Below are 16,072 nucleotides of genomic sequence, written 5' to 3'. Positions count from 1 at the left end.
ATTGAAGCTAGATTGAGTTTTTCTTCTTTATTTAAACAACTAACAAAATAAAAGGCCTATTCACGTACAAATAATAACAATTAAACCGAGGATCAACCCATTCCGACAGAAGTTCAGGGCGCAGAGGCAGCAGAGCAAGAGCCCTCTGGTGATGCTGGCTTAAGTCATACAAACAGCGGATCACGATAGTATTAAACAACATACATGCGAGTAAAAAACACAATACATAGAGCATGATGACACGTGAAATGTAACGAGACTCCTTTGCAGCGCACAAACACGGACAAATTACGCTGAACAAGGAACGTGTTTCTGTTGAACAACATCTCGGCTTTGATGATGGCGTTAAACCGAACAGAAAAGAAAACCCAACGGGAAAACAAAAGCTATCTAATAAAGCACGATAATGCACGGTTTGATTGGTCTGCCGCGGCTCGGCGCTAATGCAGCTGCCACTTTTTCCATTATAATATCTATTGCTTACAATATCGATATTCCATCAGCTTCTTTGCGCGCCCAACAAATCCTACAAGCACGGTGGCGTAGCATACGCAGCAACAGCTCCCTCAATGGTTTGGCTTGCAACCGATATTCTCACCCGATAGAGGGACTATAGGTGTATGTGGAATGTCCTCCTCACTAGCTCCCTTCCCGAATGTCTTCAAAATCAGCCCTTCCCCCCGCAAATAGTTGATCACAGCGCCGTTCAACGTTCCTAACACGCGCCCTCGAAACCGACGGCCAACTTAAAGCAGCCCTGCCCTGCGCTATATTTTTCGTAGAAAAAATGTAAAGCCTAGCAATATTTATGCAAAAGCAAACACGTACAAACCCAAATGCTTGCTCTGCGCTACCTACACACCACCTTAGTTGGAGGCTGGGAATGGGATCGCAAAAAACAATCCCCTCTTCGCTCGATTGCAGATTAGACGTGAAACTCTTTGATTATAGGTTTGATTTTATCAAATTTAAGCTAAACTACGCTGCTCCGGACAACTAATTGCTTGTGTATGATGAAAGAATGGCGCCATACGTATGGTATTATATCGCTTGCTTTTGTGGATTAGCTACCCTACACTGCAACAGCTCTCGACTTACATGAGCGTACACATCTTTTTTAAATCATTATCACTGTCATCGATGTCGAGAAGGCCTTCGCTCGGCAGCTGCTTCCCGTCCACCTTCGGTAGGTACGGTCCGTAGTCAAGATCGCGCCGCTCGTAAAACAGCAAGTAGGCCGTGCTGGGATCGATTTTCGGCCGGGTAGGTATCTCCCGGCACGAGCTATCGTTGTAACAGTACCACGATCCGTTCGGGTTGGCCGCGTAGGAGATGTAATGGCCACCGTTAAGCATACCGGAATGACACTGCGAACAATCGTCAAAATCAGTATCGTCAGCATTAGGTCGCATCGTGCAGAGGTTTATTGAGATGATTTCGCAGGCATAGCTACGAAACTATCCGAAAGCCCCCCCTGCAATTGAACGTACTTACCACAGCAGCATAAAGCTGGTACTTCAACTCGAATGCATCACATTCGGGCTTCAGATGGTGTTTGTGGAAATCCGTCAGCTCTCCATCGATGATGGGTGTCTTCGTGAGACTGGTAGACACTAACCGCTGCCGGCGAGTCGAATCGCTGCTCCGCACCGAGCATGCCGACTTTACCCGTACGGACGAACAGGATGCGGGACTGTTTTCATGACTGCCTGAGGAGCTAGCACCGCCCAACACCACCCCGTCGCTGTCTTGAGTCTGACGGGCGCTTGCCACATGATTCGAACCAACGATGGCCGGCGTGATAATACTGGTCCGCGGAACGCCACCCAAACCGTCCTCTTCGCCGTCATCTTCGCCGCCCGCTTCGCTATCCTTCGCTCCGTTTATCCGCAGCGAGGACAGTGAAAGCTCATCGCTTGCTTCATCGATCATGGACATTTCCCGATCGAACTCGACGAACTCTTCGTGGCAGTCCCGGTTGCGCCCGTCACCGCGCGGACCAGCACCGATGCCTTCGAGCAGATCCCGATGGCGCAGAATCGTTTCCTGCGGCACGGAAGCAAGGTAAGGCGTTGGGTCAAAGTCTTCGTACGGGAAGTTGACCACCTTTTGCGACTTTACCCATTTACCGCTGACGTAGTTGAAGCGCTTCAGATGCACGATCTGCAATAAAAAAGCAATTAACATACGCATGCTCCAACGCAACCCAGCACCCATAAGCGCAATACGCTACCAAAATGGGAGGTAGTTTCCAGATCTGCAGCTTTTTAGTGGCAGGCTTTTTCTGTTTACAGTGCGAGCAGTGGTACCATTGCTCGAGCTTCTCTTCTGAGGTAAACGCCCGCAGACAGTGATCCAGATCGACCGGTTCGGTTTGCTGTTTGCGGCAGATGGACACCGACTCGTGCACGGTCCACAGCTGAAAGGATAGTTGAGATTCGTTTGCTAAAGCTTCTATTTACACACACACACACATGCGCCATTCGCGCAGCCATACCCGTTCGCGCGTGCTTTGGTAGCGTAAGTGGAGCGCCGTCGGATCCCAATCGATGGCAATCTGGATCGACCGTGCATTGATGGAGCTTTGCAACGTGGCTGCCGGTGACGCAGACGACGCTGTTGGCACTGTTCCCATCGACGACGACGGTTGCTGCTGATGGTTGGTGGTCCCATCTAGCGACGAACTGCCCGACGAGCTTGCCGCATAGCCCTTCCGTCGCAGGGTCGGTGTTTGCTCGCGCGAAGATAGATTTGGTGTGGAACTGTTACCTGTGCAACGGAAAGCGGTTAATGCGTCTCGTAACAGATCATCGACCGTAAATGCTTACTTGTGGAACCGGGTGCCGAACAAATCAGCCCCTGCAGCAAAGGCTCGTCATTGCACGGGATCTCGCAACCACGACAGAAACGTGACCACGGGCAGAGGGCACACATGCGGCCGCCGCTTCCTACCGCTCGCAACGTGAACGGAAAATCGTACCCTAGACTATCATCACTGTTCATGGACGAGGCACGAAACGCCAAGAAGAAAGCGGAATGATAAGACAAACCGATCATTATTATCTATCGCCCATTCAACTACCGGGTGCGCTTAATCACCCGCAACGATGACTCACCAGTCGGTAGCGTGGTTTGATTGGTCGGGAGGCGTCGGAGGCAGTGGACTGAGCAAACGGGCCACCTGCAACCATACGGAGCAGTACAGCTCTTTGTTGGTGACCCCGTCGTAGCAGGGAATCAGCAGTGGCACACCGAACAGGCCCGGTTTCGATTTGTGATGCGAAAGGAAGTACGTGTCCTGCCGACTAAGCTTCCGATGAACCGCAATCAGGTAGTTAGTCTTCCGCTGGCCACCCGCGAACCCGTGCCCCTGCGGTCGCTTGCTAATTGCACTTAGACTTATCGCATCTCCCTGCTGCTGCTGCTGCTGCTGCTGATCACCGTACGACGGCATGTCCTCGCTCATGTAGATATTATCGCAGTCGGTACACTCGTACGGATGATGCAGATGGTGCGTGTTCGATAGGTCGCACCCAACGCCACCATTGCCACCGCCGCTGCTGCTCCAACCATTGTTATCGGTGTTGTTTAACAAATTTGTCGTCGATATCGTTTTCGATCGGTTCGGATCTTTCGTTGGCTGCGAATGATGATGCTGCTGATGGCTGATAACACTGTTCGTATTGCCGCCGTACCCGGCCGCGAGCTCGCTGTACTGCCCGGCGCCATACACGAACGTGCTGTCGGGACTGGTGCTGATCTCCGGAATGTGCTGTAAGGGAGCAAGGAATCAACATCACACAACGGGGTTAAACCGCGCCTGGTGAAGACGCACATCATTCCTTCACTAGCAGCGATGCCACCTGCCACTGTCCGAAGTCTAGCCTCTAGCTGTACTACTAATTGCTAATTAACAATCGCAAACATTGCAATAGAGGTGGATACTAGAGCATTGGTTTTGGTTTGCATTAAGCTAATTAATTAAAGAAATAGATAAATGAATGCCCCCTGAAATGTTTTGTTTGTCGCGTGAGGATGGTTTGGGTACCAACCGTGGTAATTACCATAGGGATTAATAGATTCTACACAGCGTTATTGCATTACCGATGCACTAATGTACTGGCAATCTACTTCTATCCAAAAACCAAATTATTTTAAAAAAAACTGGAGAGTATAGCAACTGGAAAGTATGATAAACAAAAACTATACAGCGTTTACGAGATTAAACATCAAGAAGGGCTTGGAAACAAAGCGCGATTAGAGATACAGAATATACTGAGACGTGTACAGACATCAAATCATTCTAGCAACACTATTGGCTTGTTTAAAAACCCTCAAATTTCTGGGACAATATAGATTATATCTACAACTGCAGCACCTAAATATACTGATGAGAAATATTGTTTGTTAATACAAATACATTTGGGACGGTCCGGTGGCCGAGGCGACAACGGCGCCGGTCTTCACACGGCAGGACCGGGGTTCAAATCCCATCTAGACCGCCGCCTCCCCGTACGCAGAGCTGACTACTTTGCTACGGGTAAGGTAAAAGACTCGAGAAGCCCCCCCGCCCTGACAAAATTTGTTAGGCACTGTATGATTTACGCCTGAATGTATGCAATCCACAGTACACGTTGCGAAAGCATCACAGTGTGCTTTCAGTGTGGTCAAAAACGGTTGAATAAAGTCGAATGAAATGTTGCTTATTATTCGATTCAAACTCCCTCCCTCTATCCTAACCATTTATATTGGTTTACAGGAGCTACGTACTAATTTTTTGGTCACGCTAGGAGTGACCAATCAGGCTTACAACATACACGGTGTTCCCGCACTGTAACGGAACATTGGTTCGATGGATACTTGTTAACGAGCATAGATATTCAGAAAAGGAGGAAAATTAAGAATAAAAACAGAATGCTCTACTCGCTGTCCAGTAACAGTTTTAGGGAACAATGCAAAATGTTTATATGAAACGAGTTATGACCATACAAAAATCCCACTGTGCAATAAAAATGACAGGCCACAGTGCTGCACACAAAAGATTCTAGGAGGGGCCTTCTCGAGTCTTTTACCAAAAATGCTTCGAAAGACTTGGTCTCGAAAGGACTTTACGGCGTTTAAAGTTATAAGTAAGAATGAGCAAAATCGTCTATATTACCGATGACTTTGTAGCATTCGTTCAAGCGAATCTAAAGGGATTTATTTTCTAAATTGATTTGATTTGTGTCCGTAAGTCCCGACTTTTCTTTTAAATATTTAAAGGACGCTTGATGTTTGATCGGGTAAACTGCATTAGACAAATATTTACAAGCCTTAAAGCGTATTTTAAATACGCTCACAACTGATACGTTTCAAACTGTTAGTGTTTGTGTTTAAAACAAACCGAAACTCTGGTCGCATATTTACAGAGTCTAAGAAATAAGACGGATTATTCGTACTGAATGTTTCACCTGGATAAAGTTCTTTTTCATTTGAGTTAACTTGGTATGATGCACCTGCTGGAACTCGAGTGAAACGGAATCTGCACTTTGCTAGCTAAACAAATGTACGTACACACACAGAGCAACACAACAGTATTGAGTAAAAGAAAGAAACTTATATACACAACCATACCTTGAAGCACAACATATTCGGGGGCATGCAGAGTGTGTTGCCAAAGCACCGGCTTACCTTCGACGTGGCCGAGGTCCTGCGGTTAGCCATCGTCGCTCCATTGCCGCCATCGACACCTCCTCCTCCGCTGGCGCCGCCTCCGCCGCCTGCACCACTACCATTGTAGTGCACTCCGTTCGTCAATGGTTTCGATCCGCCGAACCCGGCGGATCCCGCCTTGCGTCCGGTGATGGCCGCCGTATCGTCTGTCGTGGCCGTCGAGGAGGAGGAGGAGGAGGAGGACGTGGACGACGATGTCGACGAGATCGTGGTGTTGATCGAGCTTGTCGTTAGCTGGTGCGGGTCTAATGATGGTAGTAGAAGAGCTGGATTGCAGTACGGTACAGATTGTCGGAACGAATTTTGCGTGAAGGAAGGTTTCGGTCCTCATTGGCAAGAGTTGTGGCGAGTATGATGCACGAAATTGATGAGAACAGATAGTTGCAACGGATTCGATTCAGGTTGAGATGGAAAGCGAGTAGAGCAGAGCACACACGCACCGCACACACACAGATATGAAGGGGCAAATCAGTGAATGTGTGAGTGTTTGATGGCATGCCGGTATGAACGAGTTACAGTTAGAGGATTTGTGGCAGGTGAGAGCATGAAAGAACAGGAAAAATCAGGTCAGAAAATGGTTCGTCGAAGAACAAGAGGAACATGAGGAACAAAAACGAAAAAGAAAAACAACACAATTAAAATCAACGTTGTGGTACGCATAATCTTAAATTATACAAAAAACAAGGGCAAAACACTGAGAGGACATTACTCCTTCTCTGCAGCAAAACAAAAACGGCCCAACAACGAAACCCGCTACAGTAATGTAGTGAAACACACATAAGATGAACGCCACGAGTTGCGCACGATCGATAAGCGTTGGAATAAGAGCCAAATTCTCTCCACGTACCTTGATTCCGCTGTATATCCTTGAGCCCCTTCTCGATGTTAATGCCCAACTCGGAGCCGGCCCGAGATCGGAGCACACTGTCGGTCTTTGGCAGCTCGTACGCATACAACTCGCATGCGGTGCTCGGCTTTATTCGTAGCTCGTTGGGCAGTATAAGTCGAATTTGCGAGTTGGACAGTTCGCAGATTAACATTTGGTCCGGCTCAAGTCCACACAGATCGCTCAGATGTTTCTTCAGATCCCAATATTTCATTTCCGAATTCAACCGCAGACCATACCTTACCGGTACGGAGCCATCCAGCAGCATCACTGTAATGCATAGAGCAAGGGTCAATAACTACTGGCACCCAGCAGCGCTGCTCAATCCAACGGTTACTCACCGAGTACCTCGCAGTACGTATAGTTCTCCACGGGCAACGGCAGACTTAGCAGACTGAACGGATCGAACCGCACCGAATCTCTGCCACAACCCTGGCAGGTTACTTTCGATTTTAGCTGTCCATAAAACAGGTCCACGATGATGCTTTGGTTGCGAGCGTGATGCTGACTCCATGCTTCCGTCGCCACGATCACATCCGAACGTCCGTCCGAATCCTTCAACTCCGTGTACGGTTTCTCCATCACCCGATTCAAATCCTCGTGCAGCGAATCTAACAGCCAATCCAGCAGCTCCTGTGAATCGTGCTGTCCACCGCCCGAAAACTGCGGCGCGTGCTTCGTTACACAAAAACGCAGCTTCAACGGAGCGATAGAACGCGTCGAAGCTGTCCAAACATCGCGCAACAGCTCAGCGTACCGAAGCACCAGCTGTCCCTTCGTGCCCATCTTGTTCGTTGTGTTCAGCTCGTACAGATGCTTCTTTTGGATGAAGTACTGCGTGAGTGGCTGCGTGTTGAAGAGAACCTGCAGGGCAGCGTTCATGAAGCACGTGTTGCCCAGATTGTGCAGTCCCGTCGCACCCGGAGGATGTTGCGATGAGATTGACGCAATGGTTCCTCTTCGCTCCATACTGGTGCTGCCGGTGCCCTGCGATAGTGCTAGCGAACCAAGCTCCTCTGGCCAGGTGAGATCCTTGTTACGAATCTCTAGCAGGATCTGATCGCTATCTCCAATCGATAGCTCGTGCAGCGTCAGCTGGTCTTCCTCCAGTAGGTAGGGAAATTCGCTGATTCCAGTCGGCGTTGGAACGAGATGCCAGAGCCGAATGTCTTCCGGTTTTAACTTCAATCTTTGGCATAGGAACTCGGCTACCTGCTTGATGGTTGCCAATCGGCTGAAGGCGGCCGTGTAAGCGAGATACTTCTTCGGCGGATGCATGACAGCCGGTACCGACGAAACCGACGTTGGATAGTTTCCGGTCGTGAGTGCGCCGTACCCTCCGGACATGCTGGCCCACGCACTACTGCCGGCCATCTGTCCATGCTGTTGCTGATGCTGTACCGGCTGGCTTTGATGGCGCAGTATCCTCAAGTTCAACGGGTACAGCTCCAATTCGACATCGCCAATACTGTGCGGTTGAATGACCTGCCTTGGCAAGGGCAGCGGACCACCGTACCATTGCGCCAGCGCCTTCCACAGTGAATCCGGCACTAGCTCAAAGTCTCGGTGCTGCACCAGGGTAAGATCCCGCTTCAAGCGACCACCTTCGCCGGTAAGAGTCGGTATTTGCTTGTAAATGTTCGGCGCTATAAGACAGCTGTTATCGATCGGACCGGGCGCACTGCCGGCGTGCCGACCGTACGAAATTCCACTACTTCCCGAGCCCAGACTAGATGAATCCCCCGTACCCAGCAAATCGCCCATACTCTCGGTCGAATTGGACGTAAAGCTTTCATCACAGATCATTGCCTCATCCACCGTTCCGGTGCTAGTAACGTTACCTCCGTTGGGCATGCCACCTGCAGCACTGGCACTGACGCGATTGCTCGCGTAACTGGTCCCCGTGGTTTTGCAATGCACGCAGGAAGAGCTGGGTGATGAAAGTTGGGTGTACTGGGACCAGTGCTGCCACCAGTCCGATGATATTAAATACCAAAACTGTCCAACCTTATACCCCCGACGAACTTCGCGCGAAAGCCAACCACGAACTATGTCACCCTCGAGATGACGGCACTGGGGACGCAGCCCAAGCACAATGTGACAAACTTCAAACAGAAGGTCGAGGAATGGTTGAACCAAATTCGAACTGCTCTCAATGCTCCAGATCAGGAAATCTTCCTGCGTAAACTTAAACTCCGGGATGTTCGCTGCGCTAACCCCACCCTCCAGAGGCGTTCCGCTGGCCTCGCTGGCGGTCTCTTTACCCTCACTTCCCTGCGTTGCTCGGCGATACAGCTCCGCAAGCACTCGTTCGTGGTTCAGATTCCGATACACGCTGGCATTTGCTTCGCGCGCCACCGACAGCAGTATGTCGATCATCTGCCTGATCTCCACAAAGCTCAGCACTCCATCACGATCGATGTCGAATACTTTAAAACAAAACTTGCTACGCTCCACGCTCGGTCCTCGGCAGGCGGCACTCACACCACAGCACAACTCCTTGAAATCGATGTGCCCATCGTGGTTCTCGTCGAACGCTACAAACACTCCACCGAGGGCGGCTTTCGGAACAGGTGGACTGACCAGCGGCCCGAGCGATTCCAAATCTAGCTGCCCCGTAACGGCAGCACCCTTAAGCAACCAGAACACCTTTTCCAGATCACCGATATCCTGCTCTTCCAGGTGAGTGACTCCGGCCAAACTCTGGTAAAAGGTAGGGGTTTCTAGCTCGGAACTGAGGTTGACGCACGCGTCCTGCAGCAACCACTTGGATAAGGCCGTCGCACCGCGGTGCATCTGTATCCACGACTTGAACTGCTCAAACGTGACTCGATCGTTCTGGCCGAACAGTGACACCTGAAACCGGCTCAACTGGAACTGTTGCTGCTGGTGCTGATGATTGTTCCTATTCACTACCGATTGATTGTTATTATTACTATTATTGTTATTGCTACAGTTGGTGGTGTTGTTGTTGCTGTTGGTGCTATTGGTGGCATTGCTTTGGTAGGTCGTTTCTATTTGTATGGCTTTGTGGAACTCTTGTTTGAGTATATGCGTGCCCGACTCGTTGCAGTACAGCGTCCAAAGAAATCTAAAATAAATAAACATTGAAAACCACAGAGAAGACTATTAGAATTTTCACAAACGATCGCCGTATGATTCCTAGCGTTAATTCTAACATGTAGCTGCATAATAAGCCTCAACCATCGCCTCGGCCAAAACGACATATTATCCCAATTAGTACACAAACGTCTACGGCAAATGAATGGTACGGCCGACCACCACCATTGGCCACAGATGGGAGGGTAATGACCCTGACTTAGAAAGCTACCGCACACCTGCCACGCCATATTCTGCTGCAGGTGTGGCCTTGCATTCTAATTGAATAATTGCCCACCCTTGAAACATTCCTCCTTCGTTGAGCAGATTTTCGCCATTTTCCCCAAATGGTGTTCAATTAGCGTTTCCGGCAACATGACCGTAACAGCGCTCAAACTGCTAAAACGCTCGCACAAAACACCGTCCACCAGTCTCTACCGACTACCCATACATTATGCAAAGCATAATAAATGTACGAGTAAAATGGGGCAAAAACAAATCGCACACACCCACCAAAACCAATTTCTGCAGCATGATTGACGAGCAAAATAGATAAAACGGAAATCCGCAAGTAACTGTGACAAGTATTCCCTCTATCATCGTCGCTTAAGCCTTGCGGATCAATGTACAACGCGGGGTATCCTTTGCATCGTTTGCAAATGCGTTCAATCGAAATGATCGCGTTGCGTATCGTTATCGACGATAAGACACACTAACGACAACCCGCGTTGATGATAACGAGCCGCCCTGCCCTTAAACAATGATGATACCCGCGCGATACCAACAAAAGTTGCCGATAGCAGGACAATATAAATAAACTCGTGTACACACAGGCCCCGCACGCGCTGGCGGTGTTCTGTATGATGGAATTGGTGGGTTGGAGGTGTTACATCGGGCGAGTTCTTCTAACCGGTGGATAGCTGCTAGCTGGCCCGACTACCACCTAAACAATGGGTGAACTATCTAAGTGTATTGGCGATAAGAAAGTGCCGGCCACGAGGTATAGATTATATTCGCTGGCCCAATCGCGCCGCCAGCAACACTTACTTAATTTTTTCATCCTGCGTTCCTTTCGTTAGTAGCACGAGGCCACAGAGCAGCTCTTTGAAGGCGATACCTTTGGCCGTACCGCCGCAAGCCGTGTACAGCCAATCGGCCACCACCGAAGGTACGCCATCGCCGAGGACATCCTGCATGAAGGCACATTTGCTCAGCACTGATCCGCTGGTGCCGGCCGATCGTTTAAACGCATCCTTGATTCGTCGCAGCTCCGAGTCCGTCACTAAAACGAAAAAAAAAAAACAAAAGAAACACAAGCTTTAGTGAATGTTTGCAGGATTAATGATGATTGTCTTGCTATCAATATTGCATTACGAAAGCGCTACTCGGTCGCCACATCGCAGCCGTGTGGACATGGGCGCAAACATGCTTATATTCTGATCGCTTTATCGACACCCCTTTATTAGGGGCCCACCACTTCATTCAGACACACCCAGCTCATTTCCATCTAGAGCAACGTGCCTCCATTTAGATTCTGTTACAGCTCCAACACGTCCGCCCTTATTATGTGTGTTTTTGCTGCCGTCTGGTGGCACCTTCTGCAAAAAAAAAAAAAAAACCGTGACCACCGACCAAGAGGAGGGTTTTAATCCAACGGCACAACACCCCGCCGTTGCGATACAGCCGTTTGATGGGGCCAGATAAAACGATTAACCCTTGGGAAAGCAATCGAATCGGTAATCGAGAAACGAACGAGAAGGAGCATCCTGTGACACGAACTTCCAGATACGCGTTCAAAATCTTGCCGATAACGTTTCTGCCCTTTCATACCTTCATACACGTTTGATAAGCGTTAAAATACATTTTTTTTTTAGAGCTGTCCCATGACGCATCAAGAGTTGGAGTAAGTGCTCGTTTTGTTGTGTGTAAAGAATCCCTAGAGTATGTACGCGCACGGTGTGTCTGTGTGTGTGTGTGTGGACTAGCGGGAGCTGCATGTTTGCGCTGTGGCGCAATTCACTCCTTCCGTCTGTATGACACAGAACACATTTCCGCTCACACGAAGGTGTTTACAAGTGCAGGAAAATGCCCGGGCTTAGCGCACTGGTTCCACTCTATTACATCGACCCAGTGCGTTTCTCCCTGCGGTGAAGCATGCCTCACTCTTTGCCGTTCGGCGTCCAGATCGTCCCTTTCTTCCTCGTGTTTCAATGTCAACCAGTCTATAGCCGAGCGAGAGGGCGCAAATCAAGCGAACGGAATTATCCCACCACAGAAAACCGCAGCAAAAGCACAATCTATTCATGTAATTTTTATGACCACAGACATTAGAGCAAACGTCAGCAGCATCAGCAAGACTTCAGTTCAAACGCAACAAACAATCAATTGGGATTGAAGACGAAAGCGGCTTGAGTATGCATTGCATCAAATTGGTGGGTTGCGGAGGGGTGGTAAATTACGTTTCTATGAAACCTGATCCCATGTTTAACATTCGTAAATTCGTAAATTCGTAAATTCGTAAATTAATTTCTTGAAAACCCATTCAAGAGCTAATGCAGCGTGTACCAAATGGTAAATTTTTACCCACCACGTCACAACACAAAATTTAAAAAGTTTTAAAAGTGACTGTTAGGCACCCCTTTTTTATTTAATTTCATTTATTAAATACTTCTTCCCAAAAACTCTGAAGATTGTTGGGATACCACTACGGAGCGGCATGTAATGATTTGCATTATTCAGCATTTTATTCCCTTTGCAATATCAGACAACCTAAGGAAGCCATGGAAAAGTTCATTCACTGGTCTTTTCGTCCAGTCCGCACACACTTCTCAAGAATACGGATTACTGTTCTTCACGCGACGGCCCACCCGAAAGACAGCCAGATCTGCCGCCGTTTTAGTCTCAAGCGGGACAAATATTTGTCTTTTGATTAAAGTCAAATTGTCACCATCTGGTAAAATCTGCTAACCAAACACACATCAACGAACCACGTACGACGTATCATCTGTGTTGAAGAGATGCCAAGCGCCAAATCCCCTTCTCTCACACACACGCACGCTGAATTTGTCTCATTTCAGGGTCCCGACTTGAAGAAGAGAAAAATCGGACAAGAAGCTTTAAAACATCTGCCTGCGTATAGCCTGGAGAGAGGGTGTGCAAGAAGTATTCAAACGAAACCATCAATGGTCGGCAATTAAAGCATATATAAATGCAAACTTTTCAAATCTGCCTATTAGTTATCACCTGCGGCAAATCAATCTTCACTACGACTGTCTTCTTCTTCTTCTTCCTTGGCACTACAACCTCGAGAGGTCTATGTCTGCTATTTCTGGCTTTCTGGAACTTTATTTTACCCGTAGTGAAGTAGTCAGCCCCACGTACGGGGAAGCGGTCTGGATGGGATTTGAACCCCGGTCCTGCCGTCTGAAGACCGGCACCGTTGTAACCTCGGCCACCGGACCGCCCCGCTACGACAGTCTACGAAAGAAAAAACACGGAGTTTTCAATGTAGGGATGGCTTCGTTAAGTTAATTGTCTCTGTTTTGCTACAAATTATACACTTTATTCTGTTCATTAGCCAATTTCGAATCAAATAAAAAAACACACAAACTCCATGTTCATTATTATTTGCACGGTACGAAAAGAAACGAAAAATTAGCAAAACACAACACACAGCGATAAAACGCTATCAGCGTGGAAAACTTGCACTGCGAAGCGAAGCAAAGTACAACACCACCAGTACGTCGCACACAAACACCACCCGGCCCAGCCCAGTCTGCTGTTTGTTGGGGACGGTCCAAAAAAGAATACTCGTACGATGATGAGCATTGCTTGTCGATGGCTATCATCTAATCACCCTACAGCAGCGACCTAATAATGACGACAGCATTGGCTAATCGTTATTCATTCCATCATGCCACCGGGACGAAGCAGGAAGTGATTGATTCATTTCTTCAATCATTGTCGAAACTTCTCCCTTTCACAGGGTTCATAAAAAAGTCCGACCCGGTCAGTATTACAGTTTTCTGGTGAAGTAAAAAAGAAAGATCTTGAAGGAAAAAAGGCAAGATTGTCACACACAACTAAAGACCGGCACACGGAAAGTTTTGCTTTGTACATTGCAAAAGACGCGCGCACTGGGCAAGCAGTCTTGTCTAATCTAATCTTTGTACCGGACAGCGACAGGAATGTGTGTCTTTCGCCTGCGTCCTCGCCGTTTAGTAGCGTGCACGGTGGTCAGGTTTTTGTTTGATTTGAATATTTAAAACAAACCTCGGCTTCAAGCACGGTACATCTCTCCATCTGTCTTTAAAACAAGGTGCTGACAACAAAGAAAAATTGCTGCTAAATTCGCGTATGTCACAAAAAGCAGCCAGAATTCGAGGGTTGGCTGCGCGAAAGGTCCATGTACCGTCATGATGATGGAAAGAAATTTCCACCTCTAGCCGGTTTTTTGTTGTAACAGTAGAAAGGGGGAAATAACAAACAAATCCGAACGGAACTGCAGCATAACGTAAAATCAATAAATTCCTTTGTCGTGTTAGTTCTGCTGCTAGTTCGGTAACAGTCAGCATAATAAAACGACACATTCCAGCCTGCTGGTTCCTGCGGGGTTTACATCAAGTAACCAATTTTCAGCTCTTTATTTGCTGTTGCTTCTCTCTCTCTCTCTCTCTCTCTGTCTTTTTCCCTCTTTTTCTCCCTCCAAACTAAAGCTCCCCCTGAGTAAGCTGTTCTAGCCTGTTAAGATCCCGTACACACATTTTAGAACAGCTAGTGTACAACTGCAATAAAGTGTGTCTCCATAGTAAAATAAACACACACACAGACTTAACGACCGGACACAGAGCAAAAGGGAACATTATATTACAACTCTATCGCTGACGTGATGCTTGCTAATTAGCTTTCATTCGCAGCCCTCGCGGTGCTGACGCCGTTGGACAAGTGAATCCGACTTCCCTCGATCCATCCGCTCGCCCGACAGCGTCATCATTCATTGAGCTGTCTTCCAATAGCCAGCGAAACCGAACCGAAGGAATGCTGCAGGTGTGCATCACGATTTGACCCACTCGTAAGTGGGGGGACTTGATGAGACAGTTCCTCGAAGCCCCCACACACTAGCATTACCTACCTCGTTTGACGGCCTCCTCGTAGCTAATACAGGACGGCTTCGAATCCTTGGCTCCCATGATTGCTTTGCGTTGATCGAGATCGAGACCTTGTTTCCCTTCTGCCTGCCTCCTGCTCTTTCTGCTTCTGCTGCAGTTACGGACAGTTATCCAGTGCTTCAGAACCTAGCTCACTCATGTCACTTTTCATGGCTTACGTTGGCTCCTCCACGGGTCGAATCGATCGTGGAGCAGAGCTAAGCAGATAACCGTTTACTTAACAAATTTCAATACTTTTCTTCGCCTGTTTCAGGCACATTCGAGCACTCAAACACACGCATACACACGTTCGCGAATTTGATCCTTGAACAAACAACACACACTCCGCTAAACAGCAACGGGTGGGAGAGGGAAGGGGGTGGTTGGAAAGAATTTTTACTTGTTTACCACCGCCTAAAAACTTTTCGCTTTCCCCGCTGTAACATGGCTTTCCCAGGGTACTGCGACGAAAAAAAAGGGTTTTATGCAGCAGTCAGCAGCAGATGCGATTTTTTCATTGCGTCACACTTTCTTTGCTTCGGACACCTTCTTCTTCTCTCGGGGAGGGCGAGAGAAACGGACCACACACTATCAGCTCGCACACACTTGGCTATGCAGTGTAGCTTTTCTTCTGCCAGCCACGGGAAAGCCCCATCACACCATCCGCGAAAAATTCGACCCCGTCAGCGGGCGAGCGAGCAGCCGAGCACAAGACGTGGGGTGGTAGTACAACGCAATTTGCCCGTGTTTTGTACACTACACCTTTTAGCAGTGAATACGTCGCACAGAGAGATATCGCAAACGCTGATTGCACATAAAACATGGGACACACACGCACACACGCTCACGCCCCCGTTCAGCTGTATCTTGTTAACTGGCACACAAAACACAACACACTCGCTTTCGGTAGCCAATGGTAAATGCAATTGGTTTTAAGCGACACACAGATAAGCGTTGGGTACGTCTGCCACCGTTCTAAACAATTTCCCAACGGGACACACTAGTAAATTCCTCGTTTTCCGCAATGGAAATGTTTAAAGGTCTTGTGCTCTTTGCTTGGAACGTCCATTCGTAGAAACGTCAAACCCTGTGCACGGTGGTCAGTCGGCATGAGAATCGTGACAAATTGAAATTATTTTCTAATGATTCATTTTCACCGCGTTTTGAGCTCATTGACCAGCGTTTCATACTGTTTAGCCATGTCTTGTTGAAAAATAAAATCGGAACG

General features: G+C 48.2%; 1 protein-coding gene across 5 annotated transcripts; it reads right to left on the bottom strand.

Annotated features, from left to right (window-relative positions):
• Window position 1: 1 nt before the first annotated feature.
• LOC118505295 (ubiquitin carboxyl-terminal hydrolase 32) lies at window positions 2-15,931 on the bottom strand. 5 transcript variants are annotated; one of them, XM_036040900.1, is made up of 12 exons: window positions 15,607-15,931; window positions 14,829-15,192; window positions 10,745-10,979; window positions 6,940-9,689; window positions 6,560-6,868; window positions 5,614-5,978; window positions 3,117-3,772; window positions 2,829-2,995; window positions 2,498-2,769; window positions 2,234-2,419; window positions 1,495-2,163; window positions 2-1,367 (listed from the first exon to the last, which is right to left on the bottom strand). In XM_036040900.1, the coding sequence occupies exons 2-12, from the start codon at window positions 14,884-14,886 to the stop codon at window positions 1,095-1,097; spliced, it is 5,940 nt and encodes a 1,979-aa protein (XP_035896793.1). In that variant the 5' UTR covers window positions 14,887-15,192; window positions 15,607-15,931; the 3' UTR covers window positions 2-1,094. The 5 variants fall into 5 exon arrangements, with proteins under 5 accessions (XP_035896793.1, XP_035896792.1, XP_035896795.1 ...); XM_036040899.1 differs by having other exon boundaries at window positions 14,829-15,931; XM_036040902.1 differs by having other exon boundaries at window positions 5,671-5,978; window positions 14,829-15,931.
• Window positions 15,932-16,072: the final 141 nt, after the last annotated feature.

The sequence above is a fragment of the Anopheles stephensi genome, chromosome 2, assembly GCF_013141755.1.
Source record: "Anopheles stephensi strain Indian chromosome 2, UCI_ANSTEP_V1.0, whole genome shotgun sequence".
NCBI lineage: Eukaryota > Metazoa > Arthropoda > Insecta > Diptera > Culicidae > Anopheles > Anopheles stephensi.
The sequence above is the reverse complement of the archived record's forward strand: the minus strand, read 5'-3'. Positions and strand labels throughout refer to the sequence as shown.